The sequence below is a fragment of the Rhamphochromis longiceps genome, linkage group LG6 (genome assembly GCF_057381845.1).
Source record: "Rhamphochromis longiceps isolate RC_006_pf linkage group LG6, R_longiceps_female_GT1.1, whole genome shotgun sequence".
Lineage (NCBI taxonomy): Eukaryota > Metazoa > Chordata > Actinopteri > Cichliformes > Cichlidae > Rhamphochromis > Rhamphochromis longiceps.
In genome coordinates this window covers 4784814-4809496 of record NC_140562.1, presented here as the reverse complement: position 1 = coordinate 4809496, position 24683 = coordinate 4784814, and the positions used below count along the sequence as shown (strand labels likewise).

General features: G+C 42.5%; 1 protein-coding gene across 1 annotated transcript in view; it reads left to right on the top strand.

Annotated features, from left to right (window-relative positions):
- Window positions 1–23775, top strand: part of tenm3 (teneurin transmembrane protein 3) — a 179457-nt gene extending 155682 nt beyond the window's left edge. Inside the window, exons 37-50 of the mRNA XM_085409014.1 lie at window positions 686–816; window positions 2865–3034; window positions 5007–5133; window positions 13688–13885; window positions 13982–14041; window positions 14344–14688; window positions 15696–15940; window positions 16020–16201; window positions 16835–17037; window positions 17554–17664; window positions 17779–17921; window positions 18008–18132; window positions 20008–20138; window positions 21422–23775. Coding sequence (XP_085265140.1) covers window positions 686–816; window positions 2865–3034; window positions 5007–5133; window positions 13688–13885; window positions 13982–14041; window positions 14344–14688; window positions 15696–15940; window positions 16020–16201; window positions 16835–17037; window positions 17554–17664; window positions 17779–17921; window positions 18008–18132; window positions 20008–20138; window positions 21422–22177 — 2927 coding nt within the window. The 3' untranslated portion in view covers window positions 22178–23775. The remainder of the gene's footprint in view (window positions 1–685; window positions 817–2864; window positions 3035–5006; window positions 5134–13687; window positions 13886–13981; window positions 14042–14343; window positions 14689–15695; window positions 15941–16019; window positions 16202–16834; window positions 17038–17553; window positions 17665–17778; window positions 17922–18007; window positions 18133–20007; window positions 20139–21421) is intronic.
- The last annotated feature ends 908 nt before the right edge of the window (window positions 23776–24683 follow it).

The window sequence follows — 24683 nt, the reverse complement described above, 5'->3', positions numbered from 1 at the left end:
GAGTATGTTTTAATCCAACCAGGAGTTTCAGACAAAAACTGAAGGAGAATTGTTTTGTAATGATTCCCTAAATATGTGTAAGCTTGACAAAACACGCTGTAACATTTTGGAAATAAAAGGAAACACTGGGAGGTGATCAGTCTCATGTAAACATCTCAAGTTATTTCAGTATTGTTACATTTTAGTCTCAGAATATAAAATAATTTATTGTTATTTTAGTTATTTTGTTATCTTCTAGAACCCAGTTCTAGAAAAATGATCCTGTGTAAAATGAAAACAAAATGCAACCATATTTTTGTCTCTACAGGACATAGAAAACCAGTGAGTTTTTACTGAGGAAAAACATTTTAAAAAATTATTTTATAAACAAACAAACAAACAAAAGCCTCCACAACGATTGGACAGGGCCACGTTTACCGCGGCGTAGCATCCCGTCTTCTTTTGACATTAGTCCATGAACATGTGGAAACTGAGCGTTTCACTTGTCCTGCGTCTTTGTTGTACGTTTTATTTCATGTGCCCGTTGTTAAAGGTCTGGACTGAACTCTTCCACTATAACGACATTATCTAGCTGCAAGGCCTTCCCTCAAAAAGATGTCGTCTATATGTTGTTTTAAATGTACAGGAAATTGAGATTCTTGTACACTAAACCATCAGGGCTTCACATGTTGTCGTACCTGTGTAGGTGCTGCTAACCCAACTGTTGCGCGACGTAACATGACTCTGCCAGGAGAGAACGGCCAAAACCTGGTGGAGTGGAGGTTCAGGAAGGAGCAGACGAGAGGAAAAGTCATCGTCTTTGGAAGAAAACTCAGAGTGAGTGCTCTTTAGCTCAAACTTTAGATAAGCACAGACCAATAAGTTTGTTGTCCATTTAAATCAAACTCGGGTTGGTGCGCTTGGTTTGTGCAGGTGTGAACACAACAATCGCACTGGGCTACGGACCAAAGCAACCGCAGTGGTCCTGGTGTGGGTCTAAATGAACTCCAGTGTGTTAAAAAGAGATAAACGTAATAAGTATAAGAATGCGAGGTGCATAACCATATCCTCCAATGTTTTTTGCCAAACCATCATTTTGTTGTTATATATCAGCATCCAGCATCAGCCGTAGACGCCTACAGAAGGGGTCTGTAGTGTGATAGCTCATGCACAAGTGTCTTAAAGAAAGGTGAGAGAACAAACAAGTCTATCACAGAGACTGAAATCAAAGCTCACATGGTGCTGAGTTGTGAGACGGCAATCACTGTATCCATCATGTAGGTTACAGAGTTTCACTGTCTGCATATTATAGGTGCGTGTTTTTGTTCTTGCTGTTCGGAAAGGAAGCAGCGCTTTGAAAATGACGCGACGCACTCTCTCCCAGCCTAACGGGACACAATCCTTTTAGTCACGTGGCTCCAGTGAAGTTGAAACACACAGCTGAGCTGCTCTCAACATGGCCCACTAAGCAATAATGGAAGTGTCACCACAGGTGACCCATGACTCATAATAGGGAGTGCTCTGCTATGAACGAGCAGTAATGAGTAGTAGATGTGTTTTTATTAATGAGTGTTCAGAGGTGAATTTATATAAAGTCTGTGCACATGTGAGAGTCATTTGAAGTATAATTTGTCATTAATAACTCAATGACAGTCCAGCTGTCTTCCAACTTAATGATGACAGTGGAATCGCAGTCCTTTGAAGAGGAGCAAAGTTGAATCCAGTCTTTCTGCTAAATAATGATCTTGCTGCTGTGAACTGAGGACAACATGTCAGTGAATTAGAAAGCTGCATGTTTAAGCTGCGTGCTGGGTAGAGCAACGACAAAGCCTGCTGTCAGACAAGAAACAGCAACTTTACTGAGATGACAAGAACAGGACAGCTACTTTACCTTTTAATGTGCATTTCTTTAGCTGTGTGGTGATTGGGTAGCTCGGCTCAGCGTGAGGCAGCCAGTCTTTGAGGCGCTGAAGAACTTTGTCTGGATTTGTTTTATTTCTAAATAAAGCAATAAAGACTTGGTTCCTGGTGCAGATCTTAGTTCACTGACTCAGCCGCAGATTTTTAAGTAACTCAGTTGTTATTTCATGGATCATGCTTCAAATCTCAGGTTAACACTTATTAGAATATTTATTGCTAAGTCTTTGATCAGAGGGGAAGACTAAGTATTTATCCTGAAACGTCTCAGAAATAAGAGACAGTCCAGCCTGTCTCTTATTTCTGAGACGTTTACAATATGTGTGGTACTCCCTAAGAACAAAGCATACACACTATATTGCACTATTATCGTCTGGGTTAACACACTGGGTATCAGACACTGAACAGACAAGAAGACTTAGTTTAGTCTCTGCTCTAATTCACCCAAAAGAGGTCAGGACTCTGTGCAGGCCAGTCAGATTCTTCCACTTATGCCTGAACCTGTTGCACTGGTGTTCTCCTATCACAGTACAGTTCACTGAACTCCTTTAGAGTTCCCCATTCATTCAGAAGCAGTGTGCACGCCTATGTGCTTGATTTTATACATCTGTGGGACATCTGAATTCCATTATTTGGATGGGTGAGTGAATAGTACGTGCACAGTGATTTGTCTGGAAACATTTTAGGAAATCTACACTTTCCAAAATATTCATCTGGACGTAGCGTTGTGTGGGAGTTTCAGTCAGCTGAGACTGGAGAAGACGAAACGTCCAGATAACAGAATCAACTTTTGGAGATGTTCTTACCTGGATGATTGAGAACGCATCAAGACTTTCCAAAATACTTTGCATTTATGAAGAATTCAGCACACTGGCTTCATATTCACTGTCAGTTTGTGCATTTTGTGTAACTTTTGATATTTTGTGTATCTTAATGCATGTTTTATGAATGTGTCTCCGCCTCTTCAGGTGAATGGGAGGAATTTGCTGTCTGTGGATTATGATCGTACACTGCGAACTGAGAAAATCTATGATGACCACAGGAAGTTCCTGCTGAAGATCATCTATGATACCCAAGGCCATCCAACACTCTGGGTTCCCAGCAGCAAGCTGCTGTCGGTTAACCTGACGTACTCCAGGTGATTCCTTTTGTGTCATTCTGCTCGATGGTGCAAAACACTGTAGTACACAAAGATTCTGGTTTCAGATCTTTGCAGATTCCTGTTGTTTGCATGTTCTCACAGTGGCTGCATGTATTCTCTCATATGCTGATGCCTAAATATGCCTAAAAATGTAAAACAGTGTGTGAATATGGTGGAAAGTACTAATGGCTGTTTCGTGCTCGAGCTCTAGCCTGCATTAGTCTCAGCATCTCAGCTGTCTCTCCCTTGCTGTCTCTGACACACACAGTGTAAAACTACTCTTGCTGTGCACAACTGTGCTCATTATTGTAACCAACTCTGTGAGTTAGATGGAAACATTTGTGGAAGCGTCGCATCTTCTTACACGGTTATAGATTTAATTGCTTAATACAGTGTTCTTCAAAGAGGCTGCTCTCACTGAACACTTCGTGCAGATCTATGATTGGGCACAGTTAGCGATCACACTAAATGCATAGTGAAAGACCAGGCTGTGGTAATATGGATCACCTCGTGTGGGAACAACTACAGTGCTTTGAGTTTTCAGAAAGAGTGAAAAACATGAGAAGCGGCATTGGAACTTGATTTATTCCAAGAAACTAGGATGATGTGAATAATAAGACCAAAAGATACATGCGAGCTTGGGCTGTTCGATATAACGATATATATCGGATGACGATATAAAAACATCTATCGTTTCATTTTACGTTGTCGTTTGTTTCGTGGTGTCGCAAAATAAACTGTTTACAGCGATATATTTTCATGTTTTGATGTCACTGTAGTGTTTATATTAATTTCTTAAAGTTCTCTCTTTCTCTTATATTTAATATCACCACACTACGGACAGACAAGCGCCTGTTTTATGCGTTGTGGTTAGCAACAACGACGGTAACACCACCGCGTGTCTGCTTGTTTATTTTCCACATAAACCTTTCACAATAAAGCTCAAGATCCTGTTGAGACTTTTCAAAGTAAACTGAATCACGTGAAAAAGTAGATTATTTACGAATGAGAATTAAAAAGAGCCGCCAGGTGCTAAAAAATAAACCTTAGACTCAAACGTTAGAACAGGCTTTTCCCCGCAGCACGCCGTGTAATAAATACTCACAAAGAAAACGGCGCCGTTACAACTTATGACTAAAAATGTATCGTTTCATGCATCGTTAAAACACTCGACTCCAGCTACACGACGTCCAGCAGGAAACACTTCACGCAAGTCGAGCTGCCCGAGATTCACAGAGTTTACAGAGAATGTTAAATGTTTGTGATTTATATCGTTATCGGACGATAGATGTCTTATATCGGGATATGAGATTGTGGTCATATCGCACAGCCCTAATGGGAGCACAGACGATGTGAACAAAGACATAACGATATACATACAGTCAGTGGAGCTGAAGTGAAAGAACTCAAAGGTGGAAACAATTTGAGAAGCAGAGGAGGGAAAAGAACAGACACAGGTGGTAAAATGTCAAAGCAGTTACCAAAATAAAACAGGATATAACTAAAAGTACCAAAAGACAGGAAAATACAGGAGATACAGGGAAAGGATGCAGAAGGATCATCCCATTACCCCCAACCAATCACAGCAGATGCCCCGCCCTCCCTGAGCCTGGTTCTGTCACAGGTTTCTTCCTGTTAAAAGGGAGTTTTTCTTTCCCACTGTCACCAAGCGGTTGCTCACAGAGGGTTGTTTGATCGTTAGGTTTTCTCTCTATTATTGCTAAGTCTTACAGTATAAGGCGCCCTGAGGCAACTGTTGTTGTGATTTGGTGCCATGTAAATAAAATAGAAACTGAATTGAGTTGAGATTGAAAAAGTAAACACAAAGAAATAAGAAACAGATCAAAGAAACAGGAACCAAAATGCAACTACTTAAAAGCTTATCACTAGATTTTGGTTTGGCTCAAGCTCTCAAAAACCTCAAAGGCAATGTTTGAAATGTTGGTGATCTGACTTTGTGTCTGTCCAGTTCGGGTCAGGTGACAGGTCTCCAGAGGGGTCCGACCACAGAGAGATGGGAGTACGACAGTCAGGGACGAATCATTTCCAGAGTCTTCGCTGATGGAAAAATGTGGAGTTACACGTATCTGGACAAGGTACAGGCTAACGTCGTGAAAACCACACATGCATACATCACTGTGGAGCTTCAGTGTGAGTGAGTCACTTAAAATGACTCTGTGTGGCTCTGATGTGGATTTAGCCGCTACACGGTATGAGCAGATGGTTCAACAGAGCATGAATTTTTAACACAACTTCCTCAAATGTCAAACTCTTTGGATGCTTACATTATTTCACTTTGCATGCAGACACAAAGTTATTTCTCAAAAACTACCAGGGTCAAAATTATAAGCTAACAGTCAACGTGTATCCTTTTCTGCTAGTAAGCCCAACCTTTGTTTGGGATTCAAGTCAGAGCTTTGTGCCTGCCAGTCAATAATGTTCACTTTGGTCTTCTGCATGCAGTTGCCTACCAGGCACAGCGTATGGTTGCTGGCATTAGGTATTTTCTGTTCTGAAGCAGGTTGCCCTCTAGTGGTTGTTTTGTGTATTTTTTACTCTGCAAGATCTAGCCAGAGGCAGTTTCACCTCTGTTAACCTGTTGCCATCCACGCCTTCACAAGTTGATAAACGGCATCATCTGTAAGTGATATTGTTTGTTATCACTGAGACGACTAGTGTGCATTACTATTTGTTGTGAAGGCGTGATATAGTTTGTAGTTGGAATTTAATTTGAATGCATGTATAACCTAAGCTAGTAAGGTTAAGCTAGCTCATATGCCATGTGGTTTCTTTAACATTTCGATCATGAGCTGATTTCATTTGATGTTTTATTCGGGCACTCACTAAGCAGATAAATATAGTGTTCTTATATCTTTGAATATGTGTTTGGTATATTTCATATTGGTGCAACATTTTTATTGGTTTATTTCTGGTTTTGTCGACAGTTTCACACTTTTTCCTTATTAAATCATCCAACTCAACACATCGGCCTGTCCTTGGATTTTGATTAGGAGAGTGTTTAGCTGTCTGTATAGCTGAGTCTACGTTCACGAGGACAACACTTAGTGAGGACAGAACAGTATGTTTTGGGTCATTGTCGTGGTGGAAGACCCAGTTTTCTTTCAAAATCTTCACATCTCATCTTTCTGTATGATTCTTTCCTCCATGATGAGATTCCAACTTCCAGACACACTGAAGCATCCCCACAGCATAATACTCCCACCACCGTGTTTCACTGTCTTTCTTTCTCCAAACATAAGCAGCATCTCTGCGACCAAAGCGCTCTCGTTTTATCTCGTCTGACCAAAAGACATGCTTCCAGTATTCGTGATGTTTCTCCAGGCTGTCCTCAGCATACTTCAGTCTGGGTATTTCTTGGTCTGACTTTAGTCATTAGTCTTTAAAGACACGTCTCACAAGTTTTCTTTCCAGAGTCTTTGAACTCTTTCACTTCCTACTGCCAGGCTTCTTCTATATTTCTGAACTTGCTGAAGTTTTTATTCTGTTTGTAAATTGAAGATAAGTCTCGGTTTTCATTTTACAGGCTTTGAACGTTACAAACACATCAGCTCGCAGCAGTGGTTCGTATTATGTTGTTGTTTCAGGGGAGCCAATAATATCGACCCTGCTCATTTTCTTTTCTTCTGAAATAATTCTGTAATTTTGCGCAAATATTTTATTAGGAGGCCAAACATTGGGTCTTCGGCTGTAATTCATAGCCTGAGTGATAATTTGGTGTTAATAGAACATAGTGGACGTGGACACAGATTTAAAGGGGAGTCGTGGTAACTCTACATCCGTAACAGAGCGAATCACACATATTTCACTCTAAATAAATTCATGTAAAATAATGACCGAAGAAAGGAAGGAACACAGAAAATGAACAGAGGATTAAACAGCGTGCCCTTAAAGGTGGAGATGTGTCAGAAAGTCCAGATGTGAGGAAATGATGGGCTAAAGAATGAAAAACAGCAGTGATGAAACAAAAACAGCCCATGTTGTGCCTTTAAGAGCAAACGAGAGCGGATTGCTTGCAGTGTAAGAGCTGTGTTGGTAAATCAGAAACATTTTGGTTTTATTAGCTTCATCAGAGCCTGAGACACAGCAGCAGCAGGCCTCGTCTGTAGGGGAGTGACAGAGAAGGAAGAAGAAATACTTTGCTGTCACAGGCTCTACTGTGTCAGCGGATGGTTGGAGCTTACATGGAGAGACTGAGCTAGAAAGAAAACAGCAAGTGTGGCTGAAGAGAAACAAGAATCACAGTAAAGCAAGTGTAGCGTGTAAGAGACGAGAGGAAGGAATAAGTAACGGCTTTACAAGACTCACTGAAACTGAAGCAAGTAAGCAGGTTAATATTTAGTACGTACTATCACAGTGTAGCAGTCTCAGTGCATTTACAGTATGACATCATTCAACTATTTGGTTTAGAAATTAAATAGTTGATAGATCCTGTTTTAATGTGGTCAGTGGAAGTTTGTGTTTGAGTATTTCTTTGTTTGTGCTGAATCTTACGCCGCTGGGACGTCTGTTTCTGTCCCCTTCAACGATCCCACGTTTTAGGGGAAATTCAAGGAGCAGAGCTGAGTTTATGGGCTGCACCCATGAAAGCTTAGCAAAGCTTCATTGTCAATTATAAATTCTGCTTGTCTTGTTTTTGACTCGTGTGTGCAAAGTTTACATTTGTACACATTCAGTTCAGGTCACTGAAAGTTCTTTCTCAGATGCCTCAGGACATTACAGTAGAAGTCTCCACTGAGAGTGTGAGAGCACGAAGCAAGCCGTGAGCTGAAGAAGCGTCTGTAGCCTCCAGGACAGGATCGAAGCAGAGATCTGGGGAAGGGCCCAGTAAACTGTCACCTGCACTAACCACAGATGGAGAAATATCCTTGGGCAAGATACTAACTCCAAGTTGCTCTCTGCTGAATGTGTGTGTGTGGCAGATTCAATTAAATTCAGCATTTAGACAGAAAATACGAAGCAAAAAGTGCTGCTGTGAATGAGGCAAGTTGTGTAAAGTGCTTTGAGTGATCAAATTAAATTAATTTAAAATAAATGGCTGCTCTCTTTAGGGGTCCTGGATATCCTTCTGCCCCTGGCATTCAGTGTTTATTGCCATGTGTCACGAGAGAAAAGGTTTTTCTTTGTGCAATGAAATTCTTTCTTTGCTGTCCACCCACAGATGCCGATTAATATATACAATAGAAATAAAACATATAAATACAAGTAGTACAAATAAATAGATGAAGGCAGAAAAGGAGACAAAATATGGAGATTTGAAACAGACGTGTGCAAAAGAGCTCAATATGAGCAGACGTGCAAAAAATAATTATTACTGTTCAAAATGGGTCAGCTGTTCAAGAGTCTGATGGCAGTCTGGATGTTCTGGATTTCCAACTTCTAAACCTTCGTCTCGAGGGCAGAAGTGTTGGGGGGGTGTGGGGTCTTTGAGGATGGAGGCAGCTCTCCTCTGGACTCTGCGATGGTAGCTGCTCTGCAGAGAGGGCAGCGGGGTCCTGATGATCTTCTCCACAGTTATCACTCTGTGCAGGTGTTTGCGCTCCATAGCAGTAGTGCTGCCGTACCATGCAGTGATACAGCTGGTCAGTGTGCTCTCCACAGTGCAGCTGTAGAACCTGCTGAGGATCTTGGCCGACATACCAAATTTCCTCAGCCTCCTCAGGAAATACAGCCGCTGCTGAGCCTTCTTGACCAGCTGTGTGGTGTTCAGTGTCCAGGCGAGGTCCTCAGAGATGTAGACGCCCAGGTACCTAAAGCTGCTCACTAGAGGTGGGAATCACCATACATCTCATGATACGATATTATCACAATACTTAACGCACGATACGATATTATTGCAATTTTTTAAAAATATTTTGCGATATTCAGATTCTGTACATGAAGGTAAACTTGATCAATATTCATTTTATCTAATAACAAAGTCTCACACTCAGTCTTTCTCTCATGTCAGTCAGTTTTATTGTTGACAAACTGAACGGTTTGTATTACAGTCTAGTCCAACTTAACTGAATGCAACCATCTGGTACAATTACAGCTATTCTGAACTATGCAATATGAAAACTATGCAGCCCCTGCAGCAACTGAAGAATTTGAAAGTAAATTAAAACAAAATATAATTTTACATTAAATAAAAAAGTTTTAAACGTAATTAAAATAAAACATGTCTTAAATTAAAATAAGTAAACTGTCATGTTTATTGCTGCCAAAAACCAGTTAAACACATTTGGACAGTGAAGGAATGTCAGGATTCTTGCTCAGAAAAAGGATCAACATGCTCTGAAGTCAGAGCACAGAAACCTTTTTTGTAACACAATATCGATTTCTGCTGTTCCTGTATCGATACATTATTAGCAAACAAAATATCACGATACTACACAGTATCGATTTTTCCCCCACCCCTACTGCTCACCCTCTCCACTTCAAGGCCCCGGATAGACAGCGGCTGGTGAGGCCTCTTCTTCTTCCTTGTGTCCACTTTCACCTCCTTTGTCTTGTCAGTGTTGAGGGTGAGGTTGTTGTCCTCACACCATGACACCAGACCGGCCTCCTCTCTCCTATAAGCCGCCTCGTCCCCTCCAGTGATGCGACCGATCGCTGGAGTGTCGTCCGCGAACTTCAGTATGGTGTTGTCTTTGTTGGAGGTGACACAGTCGTGGGTGTACTGGGTGTAGAGGATGGGGCTGAGGACGCAACCCTGTGGGACGCCAGTGTTTGTAATAATGCTGGCTGAAGTCCTGTTGCTGATCCCGACGGTTTGGGGCCTGGCAGTCAAAAGGTCCTGTAGCCAGTCACAGAGGGTGGGGTGCAGGTCGAGTGTTGCCAGCTTGTGAGTGAGTTTGTGTGGGATGACAGCATTCATCCCTATTGCACCAACCTTCTACATGTCCTCTTTCACTGCATCCATCGATGCGGTCTTCCTCTGTACCTCCAGCTGGCAGCTGTATACATCTTTAGTCCATTGTGTCCATTATTCCCCCCAAACCACTGCCAAAGCATCTCAGTCTTGCCTTCCTCACTTTATCTCCAAGCTGACTGAGGTGGCTGTGGGGATACTCATTTCTAAAATTGTCCATCACTTACAACAAAACTCTGCCACCTCCAGCTTTTCCTCCTGTCTTTGTGTTAGTCTCACCATCTCCTCACCATACACCATAGCAGCTCTCACTGTCATCTACTGAATATATCTCCACCCTGCAAACGCTTTCTTCTTCACCTCTCTTCTGCACTGTCCATTGCTTTGGATCATTGACTCCAGGTTTTAAACTCATCTACCTTCAATGCTTCCATTGCTTGCGTGTTCACCTCTCCAGCTACCTTCCTGTCATTCACACACATATTCTTTCATGATTCTATTGATTTTCATTGTTCATACCTCCACCTGCTCCCTGCTCTTACGACAGAATTAAAGTGTCATCTGTGAAGGTCATAGTCCACGGAGACCTCATTTGTCCACCATCACCACTGCAAACAAGACGAGGCTCAGAGCTGATGTTTAAAACCCACCTGTCACCTCTACTGCACACCTCACCACTGCCTCACATTCCTCTTTCATGTCCTCCAGGGTGGAGCAGGACACACAGCTCTCTGCCACACTCGACGAACATCATAGTTTGTTTTTTGGCATGCTGTCAGTAGTACACCTCATTCTGATCTCCTCCTTACTCTCCACCAACACCCTCAGTAGAAACCTTTCACCTATAGTGTTCCTTCTTTGCTGCTTGCTGATCATCACCTCTCCCTTTAGTCTAGCGACTCTTTCTCTGGTATGGCTCATCAGCTTTCCTGGAGCTTATCTCTGAGATTATATCTGTCATGGTCCTGAGTCCGTGGACTCAGTGATTTTGTGTTTGGTGTATTTATTGTTATTATTATTATTATCACTACTATTTGTGGACTGTTTGGGATGGTTTGTGTTTTGGGGTTTTGGATGCTGGGTTTCTGGGTTGGTGCTCCCTCTGTTGGTCCCCCGTCTCGTCAGGCTCATCAGGTCCAGCTGTGTCTCCCACTGTGTGTGATTTCCCAGTGTCCCTCTGTGTATTTATAGTGTGTGTCTGCCTGTGTTCCTCTGCGTCTCTCTGCACAGCCTTTGTACATCTCCTGCTGTCCTTGTGTTTCAGTTTGTTAGTTTTCCCAGTTTTATGTTCAGTTCTTCCCTCACCTTTGTTATTTTCACTGTACATAAATCTCCACTCGCATCTCCACTGCCTCATTGTTTCCACCACACGACTGCTGCCCCGGCTGTGACAATATCAGCTCCTCCCGAAACTGTATGCAACATTGTTGCTTCTCCAACTTACACCATGTAATCCCCACACATCAACACGCACACGCTCTGCACCATTTGATCCAACTTTCTCTTTCTCACCTGACATCCTGTTTGTCAGGTACATGCATCACCGACTTTATACTCTGCAGCTCCACAGTACACATACTCAAGGTCACCCCTACTCCATTTCTCTTCCTATCAACACCAAGATAGAGTTTGTATCCACCTTCAGTGGCCATGGCCTTGCTTCCTTCCACTTCTCCTCCTGCACACATAACATATCTACCTTCCTCGTGTCCCTACATTTAAAGTACCCACTACATCCTTTCCTTTGTTCTCGTACTGTCCTCATACACGATGCTCCTTCCTTTTCTACCGATTGAAACTACAAGTTCATTTTTTTTCTATACATTCACATATTTTATTGTACAGTTTGCCATTTGCATATCCAAGATGTCACATTTTGAGGCCTCTGCTCTCATAGTCACATCTATAATCAGTTTAAAATTGGCAGTTAGTCTAACATGCCTGTCTGTAGGTGAAAGCTACAGTGTCCAGCTGAAACCCATTTAGGAGAATATGCAGAATACAAGCAGGCAGGACCCAGCAGAGCAGCACGTTCAAGCTATGAAACTTGTTGTGGCCCAGGAAGAAGCTAGGCTTCCCCTTTTTTTATAGAATGAAAAGCTATATACTGTAGGATATATATATATGCATAACAAAACTTCTTGGCTTTTCAGATTTACAAATATTAACTGACAGTAGATATTCGATGAGTCCACTGTCAGAGGCCATAAGAAGATCATTTGTAACCTTCACTAAAGCTGTTTCTGTGCTGTGATGAGCTCTGAAACCTGACTGAGACTCTTCAAATAAACCATTGCACCTTCCTGATTTCCTATTTTTTTGTATGTTTGTCACACTTAAATGCTTTAGATCATCAGACAAATTTAAATATTATACAAATACGACACAAGTAAACACAAAATACAGTCCTAAATGAAGGTGTTTATGGTTAAGGGGGAAAAATCCAAACGTCCTTTACTCTGTATGAAAACGTGATCGCCCCTAAACCTGATAACTGGTTAGGCTAAGCTTTGAGACAAAGGAGCACGGTAAAAAACAAAACAACAACAACATCTTATTTGGTCATTTAAAAGCTAATCTGTGAGCTAACAGGAAAGGAAAATTCAGTGGATTTCAAAAATGAGGAGTGGAATTTTAAATGTCAGAAAAACATCTTTTCATTTATTTATTTTTCTTTTTTACATTTAAATTTAAATGATTTAGAAAATCTTTTGTTGAATACAAACACACACAGGTACTCACAGACTCACACAGGCTGCTGCCTCCAAACATATCCTGCATTATCAGTCCTGCTGCTCAGTAACATTCAGTATTTATTATTTACTGTTACTGATGCTTTTCTGGGTTGTTGCCATGGTTTCCCTGCTATGTTTTTTCTTTTTGCCTGTTTTGTTTCAGCAGGTGATCAAACAGATTCAGTGTCTTTTCTCTCTCCATCCCTCTCTACTGTTTTCCCTCTCCTTCTGTTAACTCAACATCCTAACTTCTCTTCATCTTTCCCGTCCCACAGTGTCTGTTCTGATTATAATAAATTAAAAGTACCAAAAAATAATAAAGATCAAATAAACTGTGACAATTAAGCTGACCAGTATAGCAAAGCCATAATGATCCACGTGGGAAAATCAATCTGTTGGGAATTGTCTGGGCCTTCAGACTCTGATTGCTACATTGCAACATCACCTTGCATTGATACATTTTACATTATTAATTAATAGATTATTTACTAATGTCTAAATAAATAAAAGAATAGTAAATGAATTTATTAAAGCATATTTTATTGCACATTTCATTACTGAAGCGCAACATTCTTTATTTTGATGTGTGTGTCTCTTCTGGTCGTGGAAATGTATCCTATAAAACACACTCATGACCAAATCAGGTGTATCTGAGCAGCATATGTGGTGTCAGTGTTCCCTGAGCGCTGTGAAAAGCCACTTTGGTATTCATGTCAAACTGTCTAACACACATGCAGGGGAGCTTTGCATGACCTCGGTAGGTGCAGCTCCAGCAGGTGGTGCAACAATATCAGGATCTTTATCTGATAACATCTGATTAAACGATGCAGTGCCGGTTGTACTTGAATGAATCTTCATGTATCTGCAGTGTGGACTGATGTGAATCTAGGCTACATTTACAACATTTGCACCACTTTTGTTTTCTGTATAAGAAACTGTAATTCAGACATCCAATCATAACGTCTGTGGCCTCTCACTACAGGCCGCCACGCGACCAGTCAGTGTGTTCTGCTTCTAATTGTCTTCCTCCTGTCTCTGCATCAGTGCATGGTGCTGCTGCTGCACAGCCAGCACCAGTACATCTTTGACTATGACTCCGTGGACCGCCTGTCAGCAGTCACCATGCCCAGCGTGGCCCGACACACCATGCAGACCATCCGATCCATAGGATATTACAGGAACATCTACACCCCACCAGAAAGCAACGCGTCTGTTACTGTGGATTACTCTGAAGATGGACAGGTGTGTTTTGTTTTTAGCAAGTAAGAGACACACTGGATGTGATCAACTTCACTCAACAGCAGCAAAGCTAATCATTCACTGCTTTCTCTTTCTTAGCTCCTGAGGGTGGCTCATCTAGGCACTGGCCGGCGTATACTGTACAAATACCGCAGACAGGTAGGTTATTCATGTCTTTATGCAGCTGATTCTTCAACAAAGGTCAAAGGTTACCGATGAGGAAGGAAATGTCTGTGTATGTTTAAGGTACAGTTGTCCTGTACATGCAGCATGCAGCAGTGTTGTTGCAACATCTTTCCCGCTTCAAACTTCACAGTTGCTTTTGGTCATTGAAAGTTACCCATAGTGGAACCATAAAGAAACAGTTGGATGAGCTGTAGGCTGGTGATGAAGTGTGATATGCACAGCAGACATCCTGCTTGTGTCGTCACTGTAACACTTGTTTATATTTGTCTCGTCAGAACAAGCTGGCAGAAATCCTTTATGACTCGACCAGGGTCAGCTTCACATATGACGAGACTGCTGGTGTGCTTAAGACTGTCAACCTGCAGAGCGAAGGCTTCATCTGCTCCATCCGGTACCGCCAAATTGGCCCACTGGTTGACCGGCAAATATTCCGCTTCAGCGAGGACGGGATGGTGAACGCGCGCTTTGACTACACCTATGACAACAGTTTCAGGGTCACCAGCATGCAGGCTGTAATCAACGAGACGCCGCTGCCCATCGATCTCTATCAGTTTGACGACATATCTGGGAAAGTGGAACAGTTTGGGAAGTTTGGAGTCATTTATTACGATATCAATCAGGTAATAACGGATCTTCGATACTGTTTAAAATAAGCACCTCAGATTCTAGTAATATGGTAACATTTTAGTAATCTTTTAAACTCTGTTCTTCCAAAAGATATTCCCTTGTTGGTCTTTTGATGGTGGTGGAGAGCACCATTCCTAAATCTAGTGACTGGCAAGGCCATATCATACGAGTAACATCATTTTCATTCACATCAAACCATACAATGATTCCTGGAAGAGACCGAAGGGACACCCAAATCATGTTATCACCCCCGCTGCACGACACATCAGTTAGATCCTTTCAGGGGCACTGACACCTAAAATATTTCCACTGATGGGACAAAACTTTGGACGTCTCCAAGAGGAAGAAAACAAGTGGGATAAGTGCATTAATCAGTGATTGGTAAATGGGGCTGAGGCAGTGTCTCATGGCAGCAGAGATCACGAAAACATTTTGAAACACTGAGTTTTTGTGGATCTTCATTTCGTGGTTGAGAGTTTATAGCACAGGTTTATAGGGTTAATTAGGCTGAGGTAGCTGGACATTTCAGGTCTCGCTGTGCTGATAAGGATATATTTCAGATATCTTAATTCTCCATATCAGCTTGTTTATTGTGACCTCTCAGTGTTGCAGCTATTTGTGGATGTTTCTCGAAGCCTTGAAGTTAAACTGGCAGCAGACGAGCTAATATTTAAAGAGCGAGCTAACATCCTTTCAGATCCTGAGAGTTTGAGCACCCACAGCCCTCAGTTACGTTTAACCACTGTTATGCTTCTGGACACAGTGTTAGTCACAGGTATGATTTATGTGTGTCAGATGCAGCAGGTGTTCTTCCCTCATCAAATGACATTTTCTCCACCCACAGCTGGAGGTTGTGTTTGTGTCTTCAAAGCAATGAAACAAAACCCCACCTGAGGCAGGGTGGGGCTGTCCAGATGTCAGGTGCAGTTTTTTGATCAGCAGGGCTTTGGGTCACTGCTGAAGTGTAACAGTAGATCTTCTGTCTGCCCATCATTCCCAGATTATCTCCACAGCAGTAATGACCTACACAAAACACTTTGACCAGCACGGCCGCATCAAGGAGATCCAGTATGAGATTTTCAGGTCACTGATGTACTGGATCACCATTCAGTATGACAACATGGGCCGAGTGACAAAGCGTGAAATCAAGATCGGGCCGTTTGCTAACACGACCAAATATGGTTATGAGTATGACGTCGATGGACAGCTGCAGACCGTCTCCCTCAATGAGAAGATGATGTGGAGGTAGGATCACAGCATTCAAGAAAGAAAGAAAACACTGATGCCAAATAATAATTAACGATTCTACTTTCTGTCCTTTCAGATATAATTACGATCTGAACGGGAATCTGCATCTGCTGAACCCTGGGAACAGCGGGCGTTTGACCCCTCTGCGCTACGACCTGCGGGACAGAATCACTCGGCTGGGAGATGTTCAGTATAGGCTGGATGAGGACGGCTTCCTCAGACAGAGAGGAGCTGAGATATTTGAATACAACTCCAAAGGTTTGCACAGTTTGACCAACAGACGCAACGCAAAGTGGCACAGTAGTGTTCGTCCTCTTGACGTTGACTGTGCTTGAACAGTTTAAATGATTACCCAAATCAGACGTGTAGGAAAATGTTATATTCAAGACAGAAGTTTACAAATTGTGCCATAGAGCACCTGATCACATCCTGAGCAGTCAAAGTTCACTCGAAAGCAGCGGTCTCCACCCTTTTTTGCGCCACGGACCGGTTTATGCCCGACAATATTTCCACAGACCGGCCTTTAAGGTGTCGCGGATAAATACAACAAAATAAAACTAGTACCGGTACCGAAAAAAAGAAGATTTATTCATAACACATGTGAAAAGACCCAGGAAAACCGAGTTAACGATAAAAACGATAACAAAATAACGCTGAAAACCGATAAAAACCCTGAAAACCATTCATTTCACACCTGAGCCTCAACTCTCGCGGCCCGGTACCAAACGACTCACGGACCAGTACCGGTCCGAGGCCCGGGGGTTGGGGACCGCTGCTCTAAAGGCTTATGTGGAAAACAGAAAACTAACCCTAAAGAGAGTCATACATGCACTGAACATGTGCACTTTTTCCTTATAAAAGACAACAGCATCAGTATTTTTTTTACAACAGGCCTACTAGTTCGTGTCTACAGCAAAGCAGCCAGCTGGACCATCCAGTACCGTTATGACGGCTTGGGTCGGCGAGTAGCATCTAGGAACAGCCTGGGCCAGCACTTGCAGTTCTTCTATGCGGACCTGAACTATCCCACCAGGATAACCCACGTCTACAACCACTCCAGCTCAGAGATCACGTCCTTTTACTACGATCTGCAGGTACCACACTGAAAGAGTCATTTAGCTCGCAGCAGTGCTTTTGCTAAAGTTAGAAGGCTGGTTAAAAAACCTCTCTGCTGTCGTGCTAGAAGCAGGCGAGACACTCAGTGCTGTACTTTTGATGCACGACAGTCTGGTTACAGCAGGTTTCTCTCCAGTGAGCATATGGAAAAAAGTGACAAGACGGAGAGAGCAGTTTCTCCCTGTAATTTATTTAATTATTCTGCTAAAGCTAATGGTGCACTAGTTGAGGCATCTGTAACAATGCAGCTGACCGTGTCTACATATCTTTGTGGGGACCAACAGACTCAAAATGTGGTTTTAGTGTCAGGGTAACAATTCGGTCATAGTTAGGTTTAGGCATTCATTTGTCATGGCTGGGGTTAGCGGCGTGATCTCCACAAAGATGTGAAAACACGGTGTGTGTGCACCCCATAGCAATGGATTATAACTGCATATCGCAGCATGATAGCAGGTTTGTTATTGTTGAATCCAATGTTGGTTATTTTTGCACAGGGCCATGTTTTTGCCATGGAGATCAGCAGCGGAGAAGAGTTTTATATTGCATGTGATAACACTGGGACTCCACTGGCTGTGTTCAGTAACAATGGGCTCCTGCTTAAACAGGTATGCATGTTGGTCCTGCCGGAACAAAAGGCTTCAGCATGTGACTTTATTCATCAGAACTGCTGTGTTTCTCCATATCCGATGCAATTAATAGATCTTTGTGTGTCTGTGTAGGTGCAATACACAGCGTATGGTGAAGTTTACTTTGATTCCAACCCAGACTTCGTGTTGGTAATTGGTTTCCACGGAGGTCTGTATGATCCTTTGACGCGGTTGCTTCATTTTGGAGACAGAGATTATGACATTCCTGCGGGAAGGTAGGCAGTCTGACACTCGACCAGCACAAGTGTAACAGGTGACTGTAATGGTGTCAAGCATGAGCAGAGCATGTCTGTGTTTTAAGGTGGACCACTCCTGACATCAGCACATGGACACGTGTTGGTAAGGACCCTCAGCCCTTTAACCTGTACATGTTCCAAGGTAACAACCCCATCAGCAAGATCCACCAGGTCAAAGAATATGTCACAGGTAAAGGAGCGATTTGGACTTGTTTACATGTTTTCAGTCCATGTGTGTATTACCTGTTGCTTTAAGGTCACATAACTCGTGGAATAATTCCTGCTGCACTACTCGAGAAATCATTTTCATTCTGTTTCATCAGAGAAATAAACAAGTCAAGTTTATTTATAAAGCACTTCTCAGTTAAATGAAGAAAGTTAAATGATGTAATAGCAATACGAAATCAAGTTCAGACACAGAAGCAGACGTTCCTGAGATCTGTAAAAGTAGAATAGTTTCTCCTCCTCTGTGGAAGCAGCTGGACCAGGTGACCCTGAATCCTCGCTTAGTTATGCTGCAGCAGACTAGACGTTTTTTCTTAATCCACCCTGTTTCACCATGTGTTCATACACCATGTGTTCATTCACCATGTGTTCATTCACCATGTGTTCATTCACCATGTGTTCATTCACCATGTGTTCATACACCATGTGTTCATTCACCATGTGTTCATTCACCATGTGTTCATACACCATGTGTTCATTCACCATGTGTTCATACACCATGTGTTCATACACCATGTGTTCATTCACCATGTGTTCATTCACCATGTGTTCATACACCATGTGTTCATTCACCATGTGTTCATTCACCATGTGTTCATACACCGTGTGTTCATACACCATGTGTTCATACACCATGTGTTCATTCACCGTGTGTTCATTCACCATGTGTTCATTCACCATGTGTTCATACACCGTGTGTTCATACACCATGTGTTCATACACCTCTCTGCATTAATCACAGCATGTCTTTTGTCTCGTCTCCCTCCCCTCTCCCCCGTCGGTCTGGGCAGATGGCTGCCCAACCATGAGTGTGTCAGAGGTTTCTTCCTGTGCAAAGATAGTTTTTCCTTCTCACAGTCACCAAAGTGATCGCTCATAGGGGTCACCTGATTGTTTCCTCTGGATTATTGTAGGGTCCCCACCTTATGATATTAAATGCCTTGAGGTAGGGCTGGGCGACATGGCCTAAAATCCATACTGCGGTGTAATTTGAAGCATGTGCAGTAACAGTATATATTGCGATATATTCTTCTGTATATATAGATAGATAGATAGATATAGATGTGTGTGTGTGTGTGTGTGTGTGTGTGTGTGTGTGTGTGTGTGTGTGTGTGTGTCAAAATGACTGAACAGTATAAAAATGCTATTTTAAGAACATTTATTGTGCAAAACTTTTTTTACATTTTAAATTATAAAACTTTTCAAATAATTTCAGATCTTTTTCCAAACAATGTAACAGAAAATTCTTAAATAACAAATAAAAATGAAGATAAATGCGCCAACATTTTTGAATACAGTAATAAAGTAAAATGTCTGCTGTGTAGGGCCACCGTTTTTCTTTCCACTGGACTGACTGTTTGTGGAAGGTGCAGTTTTTGGCTTTGCTCATATTCCAACACGGGCTTTGTTTTTGAAGTGAGGAAACAAATTACTTGTATTCCGTCTCTTCACCATTACTGTCAGATGATATTTTTCTGCTCAACATCCGACTGCTTAACCCAAACCAGGTCCATATGACCAGCGTCACACCGCTCTTCTTTATAAGCTCCTTGCTTGCATGACACCATCAACATGTGCTCGTGGTAGAGCGCTATAGCAAAAAGCCAAATTCATATTGTTTCTACCGTATACCGTTTATACTGCCCACCCCTACCTTGAGGCACTATATGAGTAAAATCGAATTGAATCAATGTGTTTTAAACACCAACAGAGGTTTGTCAGTTTATATGAAGGCATAAAACTAGTCCCAGTCCCTCTGATACAGTATGATTGCTTTGCATTGTTGTTTCTCAGTTTCTTTTATAAATATCACTATTTCCACTCTTCTCTTTCTCTGCAGATATCAACATCTGGTTGGTCACATTTGGCTTTCATCTCCATAATGCAATCCCAGGATTCCCTATTCCGAAATTTGACCTGATACAGCCATCACTGGAGATGAAAAAGAGCCAGCTGTGGGATGACCTGCCTGTATGTATACTCAGATGAACTATGGAGGAACACCACACCCGATCCGTCACAGCGGGCGTTTTCTCTGGTTGCAGCCCAGTGACAGTGAAACAAGTGTCAAACAAACAGTGGTTACATTTGTGCAAAATTCATTTTTGCTTGTAATACAAACCATGAAGTAGTTTTATTGCCTTGATCTTACCAAGCAGTGTTAGAAAAAAATTAATTAAATTGAATAAATCGAATGGGCGTCATCAGTCGTACATGTCACCAGTAGGTCCTCATGTTTTCTCAAAAGTCTCCAGTGATGTAACCTGGCCTGGACGTACTTCTTAAACATGTCTGAATCATCTTTCTTTGACTTTTCAGCACAAGAAAGAAACTCTAACAAGCATAATCCAGCTCCTCAGGGCTTGATCTGGAGCTCGTATTGTAGCTAAGTGGCCAGCACTGACAGCGGGTTTAGAATCGTGCCATCAGGGAGCAGCGAGTCGGTGGCTAATCCAGTCAGTCCAGTCACTGGATGATATTTGTAAATGGAATAAATGATGTAACTGCATCAAACACATCTGGGGTGGTTTGTTCGGTACTCTTGTCACTGTTGCTGATGGCCACATACGAGACATTCTACACCTTAATAGTTACTCATTTATATATAGTCATGCAAACATAACGTTGACAAGGAACAGAAAATAACAGAACGAGAAGAAACGAGGAATAAATTAATAGGAAGTTATTAGTGAGACATCCTCCCATTTAAAGGAAAGGAAATCAGTAAAGGAGGATGTCTGTGCACGTGTTGTCGGGTCATCAGTAATCACACTCACACTGAGAGTGAGGAAAAGGCGCTGACGTAGAGACACTGACGTTAACTCAGCGATTAATGAAGGCAACGACAGAAATAGAAGTGGCCGTTTCAAGAGAGAAACTGAAAGAGAGAAAAAGATAAAGAAGCAGGAGAGACTTCGTGCTGTCTTCCTCCCTGAGCCTGCTTCAGCCGGAGCTTTCTTCCTGTAAAAAGGGAGTTTTTCCTTCCCACCATCACCAAGTGTTTGCTCTCTATTATTGGGCTTTTCTCTCTATGACCCGAAACACGACTTCTCTCTATTTCTCTTCATTATTGTCAGGTTTTTACTTGATCATATAAAGCGTTGTTGTGCTTTCACGCTACATAAATCAAATTGAATTGAACAGAATTTGTATGACTTGGAGCAGCAATGATCGATTGAGTCCACACACCTAGATGCAGCCGACAATGATTGTGAGTCACATTTTCAGACACCTTTTCTGCTTTTTCTCCACAGTCTATCTCAGGCGTCCAGCAGGAAGTGACCCGTCAGTCTCAGGCCTTTCTGTCGTTTGAGCGCATGCCAGAAATTCAGCTCAGTCGGCGACATTCAGACCACAACAAGCCTTGGCTGTGGTTTGCCACTGTCAAGTCTCTGATAGGAAAGGGAGTGATGCTCGCCGTGATCCAAGGTCGCGTTGTGACCAGTGCTCTAAACATCGCCAACGAGGACTGCATCAAGGTGGCTGCTGTCCTAAATAATGCCTTTTACCTTGAGGGCTTGCATTTCACAGTGGAGGGAAGAGACACGCACTACTTCATCAAGACCAGCCTGCCTGAGAATGACCTCAGCGCACTGCGGCTCACCTCGGGGAGGAAGTCACTAGAAAATGGAGTAAACGTCACAGTATCCCAGTCCACAACAGTCATGAACGGGAGAACGCGGCGTTTTGCTGATGTGGAGCTCCAGTACGGCGCCCTGACACTTCACGTGCGTTACGGGACGACGCTGGATGAGGAGAAAGCGCGAATCCTGGAACAAGCAAGGCAGAGGGCGCTGTCGAGTGCCTGGGCGCGCGAACAACAGCGAGTGAGAGACGGGGAAGAAGGAGTACGGCTATGGACGGAGGGAGAAAAGAGGCAGCTGCTAAGCAGCGGGAAGGTTTTGGGTTATGATGGATACTACGTACTGTCTATAGAGCAGTACCCCGAGCTAGCCGACAGCGCTAACAACATCCAGTTCCTACGGCAGAGTGAGATAGGGAGGAGGTAACACGGCATTAACAGAATCCAATGATCCCGCCCACTGACTGTCAGAGACTAACAAAAGCTTTTCAAACATGGATGTCACAGACTGAAACCAAGCCACTGAAGAGATCCTGCGATCCCTTTTTTTGGGATCAAAATGTTAAAATGGGATTTCTAGACTGATGATGTAACAACCACTTCAGTGCAGCTGACCCGAAACACGGCTGCAGTTTGATGGTCTGCAAACCCGGATAAAGGTTCCTTTTTTCGGTCATGTTCTTTTTCTCTATCTCGCTTTCTCTTTTTTTCACCCGGTCGTCTGCCTTCGAACAGCTTGCACGCATGACCCCCCATCCCCGCCGCCTTTCGTGAAAGGTGGGGGCTATAACCCGACTGCTATATTTGTGTGCTAGCTAGCTATCAAACAGTGGGATGTAGAGACTCGTTCAAGCGGCCGACTGAGGACTTTACAGTTACATGAGCTTGCAAGCGTTTCAACAGCTGGTAACTGTCAGTGTAATCGCCATCTGTGCATCCCTAAGAGATGTTGCAGGTGTCGTATCTCTGTTGGGAGCCACGTCTGTAGGCTCTGTCGTGTCCGTGACTGAAGCAACTGAGTGGAACCACCGTCGTGGACTCTCTAAGAAGGACAGGCACAAAAATTCAACTTTGTATGAAAGCTGAAAAAAATTAACTGATTTTCTCTTTGAGTTTTTTTCTTTATATAAACTTGCTGTTGCTTCAGACAAAAAGGGTATATGAAAATTAACAAAAACATTTTTACATAGTATTACTTATACCACTATTACTACTTTTACTGCACCGTCACCACTGGAATGGACCATTATATGACCTGAACAAAGACAAACTTTGATTTGTGTTTTTACTTAAAAGCCACTTCTTCCCATTCTGTGCTCTAACAAGTTCTACAAATTTAGAGAGACCACAGTCAAACTGACGTATGTGAAGAACCAGGGCGACTGTAGGGCCACCGTTGTGTTTGCGTGGATGTACATTGGTCCTATAAACCCCTGGTACCCTGGCTGCCCAGGTGTTATTCACTTTTACAAAATGTGACTCGGCCTCATAACAAATAGACTTGTGCTTTTCTCAGTCACAGGTAGTAGTATTGCTTGCAATAGAAACATGTTATCATGGCTTTGGGTGGGAGGGGTGGGGGACAGGATTGCTGTGAGTAGTAACAAATCGTTGCTTCTCCCTTTATTTTTGCTTGTTTATCTTTAAAGGGACAGTGCATTGCCATCAGTGACATTAACGAGTAACAGTAATAGATCAAAGATCAATGTGGATGTTTACTCATTGATTGTGGGTCTCTGTACTCCTTTAGAGTTTCCATTGTGCGTATGTGTGTTTATAAGGTTGAAAAGTAACTTTAGTCATTTGGAAGGAAAGAGCAGGAACTTTCCACAGAGAGTTAACCTCATATGCTACCGATCTTTTTTTCAACGACAGTTATGACAAGTTGACAATGTTTTATGGTTTATCTTTTTCTTTATTTCGGAGGTTGATGAATTCCACTTATACGTACATCAATATTAGTCTCAGAGAAAGTAATTTATGTACAGTGTTTCTACAGTAAAGAATAAAATACATTGAAACTAACGTCTTTTTTTGCTGTGTTTGTTCTTCACTTTCACTGCTAGCAGCAATAAGAAAAAACTGATTTACTCAAGTGCTTTTTCATGCATTACATGCTTTTTATTGGCAACATCTGAAAACATTGTAACATGACTTCATAATGAAGCCTGAGATGGGGTAGGATTTTCTACAAAAGATGTCATTGAAAATCAAATCCACTAATCACCAACACCAAGAAACATCCAGCTCCCAACACAAACACAAACTGTACACAAGGACCAAACAAACTACATGCAGGTAGTGTTTTTCAAGCAAATGCAAAACAAGAAGACCGTCTAAGTCAACTCAGAAAGACCGGAACATTGTAATGGGTCCTGACTAGGGATGGGTACCGGGTTCTGACATAAACAGTAGTAACCAGAAAAGCAGCGCACATTTCGGTGCTTTATTTCGGTGCTTTTTTTTCCTGAGCTGTGATACACTTTGGATTCTAGCCAATCATTTTACCTTTCCGAGGATAGTAGGCAGGTCCAGGTACAGGCACGTTCTTTTAGAGCAGAGCTACAGATTAAAAATGCCCAAGGTGAAGCGGTCAAAGTCTGGCTGTACTTCACAGCAAAAGATGCAAACTCAGCAGCAACAAGTGCTTTAAGCTGATACTGTGATGCTGTCAAAGGAGGTAACACCTCGAATCCGATGAAACACCTGGCGACGTATAGCATTTTGTTAAAAGCCGAGAAATGCGCCGTATTTGATAGCTTGCTGCGAGACCTCACACCGAGCGCATCTACTGCGGGTGTGGTGCCTGTTACCGGACCGGAGTTAGCAACATCTCCAAAAACACGAAGAGGAGAGTCCTGGCCCCTAGCCCTGCCAGTGTAGCAGACATGATGAGGATGATGATGCAGCAGCAGCCGTTCTTCTCTGCGTGA